The 11,340-nt window shown below is 34.7% G+C and overlaps 1 protein-coding gene across 1 annotated transcript; it reads right to left on the minus strand.

The window, feature by feature from the left end:
* Positions 1-2,840: 2,840 nt before the first annotated feature.
* Positions 2,841-7,014, minus strand: SUVR1 (histone-lysine N-methyltransferase SUVR2-like protein). Its single transcript, XM_078968023.1, has 11 exons — positions 6,788-7,014; positions 5,980-6,227; positions 5,836-5,868; positions 5,691-5,726; positions 5,086-5,617; positions 4,017-4,996; positions 3,659-3,924; positions 3,509-3,575; positions 3,383-3,433; positions 3,189-3,288; positions 2,841-3,069 (listed from the first exon to the last, which is right to left on the minus strand). The coding sequence occupies exons 2-11, from the start codon at positions 6,160-6,162 to the stop codon at positions 3,044-3,046; spliced, it is 2,274 nt and encodes a 757-aa protein (XP_078824149.1). The 5' UTR covers positions 6,163-6,227; positions 6,788-7,014; the 3' UTR covers positions 2,841-3,043.
* Positions 7,015-11,340: the final 4,326 nt, after the last annotated feature.

Below are 11,340 nucleotides of genomic sequence, written 5' to 3' on the forward strand. Positions count from 1 at the left end.
CTAGCGATCGACTGTGTGTGTATATATATAGGAATATGATAGATGCTAGATTATGGACCATGCAACAGATTTTTTTAATAATAATAAAAAAAAAAACTTCATATCCATCGTTTAAAACTTGTAAATTGTAAAATATTACAACGACCCAACACTATAAAATAAGATAGGGATAATTATTCGAAAGGTAACGAACTTTCAATTTTGTTTATATTTGTTATTGAACTATTGAAACTGTTCATATTTTACCCTTATAAATTATAATCGGTAACAACCGGTCATAAGGGTAAAATGTGAACATTTCCAATAGTTCAGTAACAAATAGATAATTAAAACAAGTTTAGTGACTAAATGTGAACAAAATCGAAAGTTCGTTTCCCTTTAAAAAAGTTCACCGACTAAATGTGAACAAACTTCATTTGATATTATATTTTAGCAAATTATTATTTTTGTTAAATTCTACCAAATTTTTTATGAACAAATCTATGAAAAAAAACGAAACCAAAATAAAAAACTAATCTCTCTCTCTCTCTCATGTCACAATGCTACTTTACCACATGCAAGTGGGTCTACAAAATTCAAACCATTTACAAAGCCATACATGGATAACTTTGTATCCACATTCCCCCGTCAAAGTTTGGAATAGATGATCCGCTTCAAATCTTCCAAACTCGAGCAACTTCACAAACCGAGTCTCAAACGTGACACATGTAGAGATGAACATCAAATCTTCAATTCTTCTGTGACTTTTCAATCTGGGTTATAGAATGTGAGACCATACAAACCGAGCTTCAAAAGATAATTAGGAGTTACTCATTCTCCAAAAAATTACCCAAAATTTAAGCATTTATGCACATTCCAAAAATCTTCAATAAATCCAAACACATTATGAACCGAAATTACTTCCGAATCTCCAATTGAATCATTTCATAAACTTTAAATACTTGAGGTTGTTTCGGTCTTCAAGTCCGCATAATATGCAAAAGTCAACTTTCGAATTTCCATATCTAAATCTCTCCCATTTTTATAATCGAAACATGATTATAAAACCAAAATGGGAATGAGAAAGCACTCAATTCATAATTTTTCTATCCAAAACTCTCCCTTAACACATGGCATAAACATTTTGCTTCAATCCGGAAAATCCAAAAATTTGGGTAGAATTTGTCAATTTCAAGATTCGGTCAAAGGCGGTCCGTGAACGAAGCTAAATATTAAAGATTTTTTGGATTTTCCGAATTGAAGCAAAATGTTTATGTCATGTGTTAAGTGGAGTTTTGGATAGAAAAATTCTGAATTGAGCAATTTCTCATTTCCTTTTTGGTTTTATAATCATTTTTCAATTATAAAAAGGGGAAGAGATTTAGATATGGAAATTTGAAAGTTGAATTTTTTGTAAAACCAAAATCAGATTGGAAATTTTGATTTTTTATTTTGGAAAATATCAAACCATTGGTTTTTTATTTCGGTTTCGGTTTTTCGTTTTTTTTTTAATATATTTTTCGGGTTTTTTTTTTTATTTCATAGATTTGTTCATCAATAAATGTTGCTAGAATTTAACATATATAAATAATTCGCTAAAACATAATACAAGAGTAAGTTTGTTCACATTTAGTTATTAAACTTTTTTAGAGGAAAACGAACTTTCGATTTTGTTCACATTTAGTCACTAAACTAACCGGTCATAAGGGTAAAATATGAACAATTTCAATAATTCAGTGGCAAATAAATAACAAGAAAAAATTTAGTGACTAAATGGAAAGTTCGATATCCATTGTCCCTAACATATATTGCCAAAAAAAAAAAAAAAAAAAAAAAAAAAAAAAAAAAAAAAAAGCTCAATATATTAGCAAAAAAGGAAACATACACCAAACATAGCAATCATAATTACTTGAATTAGGTCTATTTTTAAAGCCACAGCTAAAGCATTTATTGCATTCCAAATCATCCACAAAGTAATGTAAACGAAAGAAAATGAAACTTTTTTCTTCCTTTTACCGCCATCAATTCCGTTGATTTTCTCTAAGAGGCTAGAACACAAGTCACGGGGCTCCTTGCAAACTCACAGGAGAAGAAGAGGTGTTCCATACACTCATCAACAGGGCAACACAACAGACACAGACTCGAATAAATACTTATACCTCTCTTGATTATATTGTTGTAAGTAGGAATCTTGTTTTTTAATAGCCTCCAAGGAAGCAATTAATTTTCAATGGGATCCACTTAACCCAATTAAATTTTGTTTCTCTGTTATCATCCAACTTATCATTGTGATTTTGGAAAATGATTTACCATAAAATAAACATACAAAGCAATACAATATAACAGTTGAATATTAGCTTTCTCTAACAAATGTGAAAATATGAAAGATATAAATGAAATATTTACAATTTATATTTTATTTACATTCTAGGAACTTAAATTTTAGAATTATTCGAAATAATATTAAAAAAAATTGATGAAGTAAATGCATCATATTCCCTATATACATACAGCTTTTTACGTTTTTTGTTGCCTTTCCATAAATCATCCTTTTAATCTATGTTTTACAAAAATATGTATTATTCGTGATTTTGTGTATTAAAACTTCATCAAGTAAAAAACAATTTGAATGTGGAACACACGATACAGATAAAAAAATAATAATAAATAAGACGAATATGGATTAAGTGAAGACTCATATTCCAATGAAAAGGATTGTGAACAACATGCAATGAACATGAAACATATGTCGTCAATAATGGAACAAAAAATACAGACTTTTTTGTCCAATCCAAAAAGATGAAACAAAATAGCACAATGACTTGATTCTCAATCTGTCATATGTATGTGCAAACACATACTAAAGGAATGATGTACATACTTAAATGCCACCAAGGGTTTGATTTTATTATAAAAACTGGTTCAAAAGGAAGGGCGACATCATCATCATCATATCAACATCATAGTATTAAAAGCAGCAATACATGCATACAAAAGGCTAGGCTTCTTGTAACTTATGGTGGGGTTACTAGTTAGTAATTACAGTTTGCAGCAGTCCTTAATTTCAAGATAACCTTCTTTTCCCAGATCCTGCAAAAAAAAAAAAAAAAAATAGAATCAAAAGATGAACCAACAATTGAAAAAGAAAGATATGGTTGCTCCTCTAGAAGAGTTGTAAGGGTATTTTAGGCATTTCAACAAATACTTACTAGTAGTGGAGGGTTTTATGTCACGGCAGTATCTGCTACCACATTGACACTGAAATGGCTTCACAGGATGATCATCATCATCAAAATCAATACCATAATCCTGCAACAATGTCAACATATATTATACACATAAAACATCCATTATATATAGCCATATGAACTGCATGCAAAATTCAAAATAGCAACCAGCTCACCCGAGTCAACTCTTCTAGAGCTTTCACCTTTCTTGTAGTGAAGAAAGCAAGCTGTGAATCAAGAATTTGTTTGATTAAATTTTTTAATAAAACCAAAAATCATTAACAGGTGCATAAATTACATACATGATAGTAGTGACGATCAGGATTTTCCACTTCCACAGGGATCTCAACCAAATTCGAATCAAAACACCTACCAAAAGAAACATTTTTTTTTTTAATAAATAAAAAAACGTAAATTTTTTTTTTTTAATGTAAGGCAGTATATGAGCATACCTATGATTAATAAATCTAGCCACATTTCCATAATAAGTGGCGTCCAAACACAAAGCTTCTTCATCTTTAAATTCACTCTCTCCACCCCAATCAGCATCAAGCAATACTGGATGGGCATATTCGTCTTTTTTTGAACTTTGTGCAACTCTATTGTAAAGTTCTGTATTAGTCAACACTTCCCCCACATACTCACACACAAATGCACCTTTTGGCAGATCCTCTAGGGTTCGAACACCCCACCCTTTTCCTCCATGTGTCATGAATACCTAAATATAAATTAACAAATAAAACCATATAAGCTTAGAAGAAAAAAAAAACATCATGAGATAATAAAAATAAAATGACATACACCTCTAACCTGCAACTTATGTTTAATTCCACATTGTACAACTCGATTCCCACACTTTTTATTGCATCCACATTTCAACCAACATTCTTTGATAAAACCCCTTTCCAAATGACCTTTACATTGTTCCAAAATCTCCTCATTTTTCGACCTTTCTAATGGGCATTCTTTGCAATAAAGTACAACACGTTTTTGAGGATCACGATTTGTTTGTATACATTCATCTAGAAGCCACTCTTTCACAACCCCTTCACTTGTATAAGCAAATTCACCACCACTTTGTAAAGCACATGGACAAGGTGTTGATGATGTCAGACAATCATCAAAACAAGTGGGACAACAATTGTCATCAGCAATACGAGCCAATGAGAAGTCAACATGAGCATTCTGGAAAACTGCATTCCTTGGGATGTAATGGAAAGATGGAAGACACTTGTTGTTGACTTCATTGACCAATGAGATCACCACACTTTCTTGTCCTTTAGCTATGTCATTAACAACATCAGAAGAAGACATTGTATTGTTCTCCATAATGCCATTCTGCTCCACTTGTTTTTCATGATCATTTCCATTGCTATCTACGACAGATTTCATTGGACCAACATCTATGGCTACTGGTGGCTCATTGGTGGAATTGGATCCAAGTTCTAGAAAACACTCACACATATCCTTCATTAGTTTCTTGACTGAAAAGCTTGGATCTAGAAGTTTGTATGATTTCAGACGTTTATCTTCAATAGTTTTCAAAAGGGTGTCTACACTTGTGGCAGATAACTTAGTCTTTCCATTAACACACAAAGAAATCTTGATCTCCCCAGAAGAAGATGAAGCAATATCTACTTTAGCAGTTGGTTCATTTGGAATGTCTATGAGCTCATTACCATTTGATCCATTTGATGTTTCATGAACATGGTTGCTTTTATCCACAGATTCAGAATCAGGTTCTGTTTCCAAATTGTTGTCAGTTGAAGCATCTCCATTAACCAATGATTCTGCACATTTAAGGGAAAATCTTTATAAATACCAAAAAATCATAATCAATGAATTTATATTAGCATCAAGGGGAGCGGCATAGAAGTACCTGGCATGATCACTGCAAGAGGGACCTGATAGTGAGGTGGATTGTCTGAATGGGGTTCATCTTTTGGTGTTATTAAGGCATGATTCTTTTTTTTAGGCATAACATTGACACCTGTCTCAACTTTTGGCTCTTTAAAGTGCACATCAGATGACTTAACTAACCTCTTTTCTCTAGGAGCAGGATGTGGTGAAAGTGGCTCTTTCCCTCTGTTTCTGAGGCGCCTAACAGCTAAGTAAGAGCCTGTAGCATCTGCAACAACCACATCTCCTGAATGGATTACATCAGATCCTTCTATTCTTGCCAAATCATTTGGTAAAATAGGTTGTTTTCCCTTTCGTTTTAAAGGTGAAATAGGCTCGGGAACCTCATCAACCTCTAGTTTTGGCCTTTTTAGTAAAGCTCCATTTGAATTAGGGTTAGGGTTGATGGAGGAAGGTGAAGATTGACCATCTTGATGTCTTAAACGCAATCGCTTTAATGGTCTTTCTGGTTCTTCTTGAGTTTGTGTTTCCTCTTCAATAGCCTTCATTCTCTGAATCAAACGAAACATTAGAGACTCAAACACAATAATCACAATATGCCCCTGAAAAACAGAAGTTACTTACTTCAGCTTGCTCAAGTTGTTTTTTCTTCTCTGTTGCCTGGAAGATGACCAATCATGAAAATGAAAAAAAACAAAAAAGTTAGAACTCGTGATATGAACAAAGAAGAAAGAACAAGGACAAATTGGGAACACATGCTATTACGTACTTCAACATCAAGTTGTTTCTTGTGTTCTACTTCCTGGAAGAAAAAAAAAAAAGATGCAACTCAGAAATTTTGGGAGAAGAATTATTCATAGAAATATAGCAATGGAGGAAAATTTTCTATATATTTAGAAACAGATCAACATGCCTCTGACTCTTGGCTATCAAAAATAGCATCAGCAAGAGCTCTATAGTTTTCTTCTTCAATAAGCTCCCAGTTCTTATCATAAAGTTTTAAAAGCCTCTTCAAGACTGGCTTTGTTTTTTCTTCAGGAATTCCAAGATCTTTCATAGCACGAAAGGCCTTGGCAACTCTTATATTGGGAGCCATCACTTAATATGCACTTTTCTTTTCTTCTTTAGGGATTCCAAGATCGTTTAGACCTTCATGCAAACCTGCACATCACCAAGATATATAATTCCTAGACCAAAAATGGGATGTTCAACAACATAATATCATTAATACGAAGTAAGAAGATCAATAACAATGTTCGATTTGGGAAAAACAACATTTAAGTTTAGACAGGAAAATGTAACGTATTTCCCATTAACAGAGCTCCCTTTACAAAAAAAAAAAAAAAAAAAAAAAAAAAAAAAAACGCCGAACAAAAACATTTTCAAGAAAATAAATTTCTATCCATCTATCATATGGAAAGTAACCTACCATCTCAGCAGAACACAAAACGTAATTATTGAACTATAACAGTTTATTTTGCGAAAAATGTCAAATAATCAAAACGTTTGGTAGGCATGAGCAGAAAAGCAAACTGCATACCAACAATGTGCACTTTACAAACGCAACTAACCCTACACCCGTACGAATTCAGTGAAATTATGAAGAAAACCACAAGTAGAAACGATTTCTTTTGTAGAAAAGGGGGTTTTAACTAGCCACAAGAACGATCAATGATAGAAAAACGCTAAAATAACAAAATCAGCAGAACGTAGTTTCTTACAGTTAGCATAAAAGAGTGATTTGCAACGAACTGGAGTACATTTCTGCGTGAGAAAACAAGTAGGGCGCATAGAAGGTGACGAAAATAGGGAAATTTAGGCCTGCTTGTGACTTGTGACTTGTGAGAGTTCTTGAGGGCTTAAAGCAAAGGCGCGTGGAGTACGGACGCCACGCCTCTCTCGCAGTCTCGCTGTCGAATCCACCTGCGCGTATTGCTGCTACGTTCATCATTTTCATTTTCATTTTCTGTTTTTATAAACACTGTAATAAATTATATCCCATATAAAACTTTGGGTAAATTACACGAATGGTCCCTGTAGTTTGTGGTAATCTGCACCGATGGTCCCTAAAAACTTTTTTTAATTCGGATGATCCCTATTATTTGGTTTTATTTTGGATTTAGTCCTTACCAAACCTGAAATGACATTTACACCCTTATTAATTTTCTATTTAAATATTTTGTTGCTTATTGATTATTTAATATATTAAAAATTAATAAGACCCAACCCCTTTACCCTATTCTTATTAGGTGTATGATTTCTTTCCCTTTTTTTTCATTTTAATCGATAATCCTCATCTATGTAACAACCTTCTTCTTCAATGAAGCCCACATTCATTTTATCAGCTTGGATCGCCATCGTCGAATCTACACCACCACTTTCTTCTATGATTTCAAACTTGATGCATTAAAATCCAAAAGAAATCTCATAGAAATGTGATTTTGGGGTTGATTGATTACTTAGGGTTCTTGAGAACAAACATCTGTATTATCATCAGTTCCAAATCACAATCATCCTAAATCTAATAAAATTCACAAAACTAGTTGTTCTTCCAAGTTTGATATTTCCACAATCAACCACTAAACATAACTCATTTTATGTATCTAGTTTCCTTGGTAGATGAGGGGAAAACACGAGAGGAGGGGAGTGAAGCCGGAGCAACCCAAAGTCGGTGACCATGAACCCTAGCCGACCCTCATTCCGACCGTAAACCCTAATCATAATCAATCAGTGAAGATCCGTTAGTCAACCGCACTTCTCCACTCATCTCTACAACACTACACCCTTCGTCTCTCGTAAAATCTATGTGTCTTCGTCAAACCTGCATATTTTGTTTTCTTTTAACCTCCAATATGGTAATTATGGTGGAGAGAGGTTTTCAAATGGGGTTCTTTAACAGATAAGAGAGATGAGAGCATGAGAGGGAAGAAAGCTGACTTGGTTGCCGGTGGGTTGGGGTGTCTCGCCGGAGATATGGCAGATGCTGCAATCGGAGAATAGGGTTTGGAGAAAACAATGAGGACATTAAAATAAGGGGTTAGGATAATAAGGGAGGTGTCGAGATTTGATATTTCATTTAATTTTTTTATAATATTTAAAATTTAAAATAAATAATTTAGATAGTTTAAAAAATCTTAAAGGGTATAAAAGTAAATTTACATTTGTCAGGGACCAACAACGCAATAAAACCAAATAATAAAAACCGCCCGAGTTAAAAAAAAAAAATTTAGGGACCATCGGTGCAGATTACCACAAACCACAGGGACCATTCGTGTAACTTACCCTAAAATTTTAAACATTTATGTTTTTATAAAACAGTTTTTGTTTTCTATATGTATTCAATTTACTTTTTTATACAAATAACCATTAAATAACCATTAATTATATATATATATATATATATATATATATATATATATATATATATATATATATATATAACATAAATGATTAAATATATAAAAATAATAATGATCACGTATGTTAAAAAGATATATAAGTAAGTAAATATATACACCAAAAAAAAAATAGAGTATTTTCAATGATAATTTTTTCAAAAGATTTTTTCTATTCGAAAAAACTTTTTAAATATTTTTTATCATGAAAATAAATTATAAATGTTACTTCAAACGGTTATGAGCATCTGCAATGATTATCTTATATTATCACTTAAAATTATTGTGAGATCATCATTCCATTAAGGAAAATCTTCATAAATGGTCAATATAATTTCCAAAAAAATCGAGTTCATTCCTTGATTTTTTAGGCCATCAACAATAGTCCATGTGGTTTAAAAACTTTAATGGATGATCCCTCGTGCATATAAACAAACATTTATACCCTCTTTAATTTAATTTAGATTTTCTTTAATCAAATTTTAATTTTAAAAAAATAATAATAAATAATAATATGTACCCCGACCGCTATTCCTCCACCTGCAACCTCACTGTCGGACGCTACCCCAACATCTCATTGCTGCTGGTGACGTTGTGTACAGCCGGAGGAGCCGCCGAAGACCAAAGATTGAAGTTGGGGACGTCATCGCAAGGGCCGTGAGCGATCAGAAGGCTCTCGGTATGCCAGCAACACCTCACTCCTTCGTTCCTCCCTATAAGTTCGAGGTCAAGCTCGTTGTTGATGTTGGAAATGGCTTTTGGTCGCCATTTCAGCTTGTTACAGCGTTACCAGCTGCCTAGTTGGTGGTTGGGAGTTGTGGTCTCGTGTCGGGTATGGTTATGTGTTGTTGTTGAACCCGAGATGTGTTGTGCGAGTATTGCTGGCCGGAAACCGAGGAAAAGAACCACCATGGCTGCCACCCATGGTGATCGCCGCCTACTGCCATCTCCCGTCGCCACCAGCCACCGTGGAAAGTGGTTGTGTACGTGCTTTACTATGTATTTAAGTGTGTGTTGGTGGTATTATTTTGTATGTATGTCATTTGGCTGGAAAAACTCGTGACCACCAACGTGAGGTGGTGGCTGCCACCTCACGCCGCCACCAGTCGCCACCTTGGGTGGTCGTGTGCTCTTGTGGGTGATTGGATTGCTTTTTGCGATGTTTTGATGTGTTTTGATTTAGAATCATAACCACCACCACCAAAAGGGAATGGTTGTTTCTGTCGACCACCACCGCCCGAGGTGGCAATGGGTGGTGCCCGACCTAGTGAAACCCTAATTTGGCCTAAAAACTTAACTATTAGATTAATTACTTTGTGATTTGGTTGGGAAGCCCTAATTAGGGTTTAGAAACCCCTAATTTTGGGAATGTGAGTTTTGGATTTGTCGGGACCCGCATTGGACCGTTGGATTTGGAAATTTGAATTACGCCCGACCACATTGTATGTTAGGAAACCCTAATTAGGGTTTAGAAAACCCTTGATGGGTTAAGTAAGAACACTTAACCCTAATTGTCATTTTATGTGAAAAAACCCTAATTGGGTTTGGGTTCTTGTTGGGCCATTTCTTGGACTAAGTTGTTGTGGGCTTTTGTGTGTCAATTGAGAACAAGTTTATGGACTAAGGAAACTATTAGGCTTTAGGATAAGGCCCATTAAAAAGGCTTGGGCCCAATTTGGAAAACTGGGCCATAATTGGGCCTTGCTGATTATGATGTTGGATTAGGTGTCTAAGCCCATGACTATAATTGGTATGTACTTGACCCGAGAGTAGCATGGTCCTTTTGGGTTGCCTTCACGAGAACAATCTAATAGGATGGATAATTGAGAAAGATATTATTTATGATTTATTAATATATTACAGGTATAATATTGTAACATTCCAAAAATACAATCCAAAAAAATTTCGTTTTAAACCATTAGTAGAACCATAAATTTATTCATCATATGAAAATCATAAGTCACGTATCAAGGTCACATGTCAAAATATATCAGAGTAGAAACATCTCATGCTAAACAAATGGTGTGTGCATTGCAATCTTACCGAGCTCCTCTTTTGAAAAACTAAGTACCTGAAACCAAAACTGAAAACCGTAAGCACGAAGCTTAGTGAGTCTCCCCAAACTACTACATATCATACACATATAAGATGCAATTAGGAGATTTGGGCCCCGCCCACACTCCGCTACTAACAAGCATACAAGCATCACATAGACAACATGTATATCTGCTCATATCAAGCAGTCATATATCTAAACTCAAATAATAATGAGATTCGGGCCCCACTTATACTCGGTTACTATAAGATTCGGGCCCCACCCACACTCACATGCACAAACAAACACATACAAGTATCACACAAACAGCAAGTATAGCAACCCAACATACTGATTGATATCTATACTCTAATAATAATGAGATTCGGGCCCCGCCCACACTCAACTACTAACATATCAAATATACGGGTCGACCTTGGTGCCTTAGACCCGTTCCTACTGGAAGAGGACTCACCTTGCACTGTTAAGGCTTCTGCTGATACCCTCTCGACTGCTATCCGACAACTCTCCAAATTGCTGCTCCTCTAGCTCCCCGAGCTACCAATACCAAGATAACACTTAGTCCTAAATTGTCCTTCTAAAGTCAAACTAAGTCAACTCTGGTCAAATTCTTGGCCAAAGTCAACCTTCCAGGTTGACCCTACTCGCCAAGTCAGCCTAATGACTCATCGAGTTCATAACCTCATAAACCAAGCAACTCGCGACTCAACTCGTCGAGTCATTCCATGACTCGCTGAGTCCTTCAATCTCCGATTCCTAGTCCTGTCCAACCCACTGAGTTACCACTCAGCTCACTGATCTGACACATAACCATAAGGGATTT

This window comes from Lactuca saligna, chromosome 8 (genome assembly GCF_052625555.1).
Source record: "Lactuca saligna cultivar CGN05327 chromosome 8, ASM5262555v1, whole genome shotgun sequence".
In the NCBI taxonomy this organism is placed as follows: Eukaryota; Viridiplantae; Streptophyta; class Magnoliopsida; order Asterales; family Asteraceae; genus Lactuca; species Lactuca saligna.

What these genes read in the sequence shown, in the direction of transcription:
- SUVR1 (XM_078968023.1), bottom strand. Translation starts at nt 6,162, where the DNA reads ATGGCTCCCAATATAAGAGTTGCCAAGGCCTTTCGTGCTATGAAAGAT. An exon ending in AGAAACAACTTGATGTTGAA is followed by an intron (nt 5,727 to 5,835) that starts GTACGTAATAGC and finishes GTCATCTTCCAG; the next exon opens with GCAACAGAGAAGAAAAAACA. An exon ending in CATAAAACCCTCCACTACTA is followed by an intron (nt 3,070 to 3,188) that starts GTAAGTATTTGT and finishes TTTTTTTTGCAG; the next exon opens with GATCTGGGAAAAGAAGGTTA.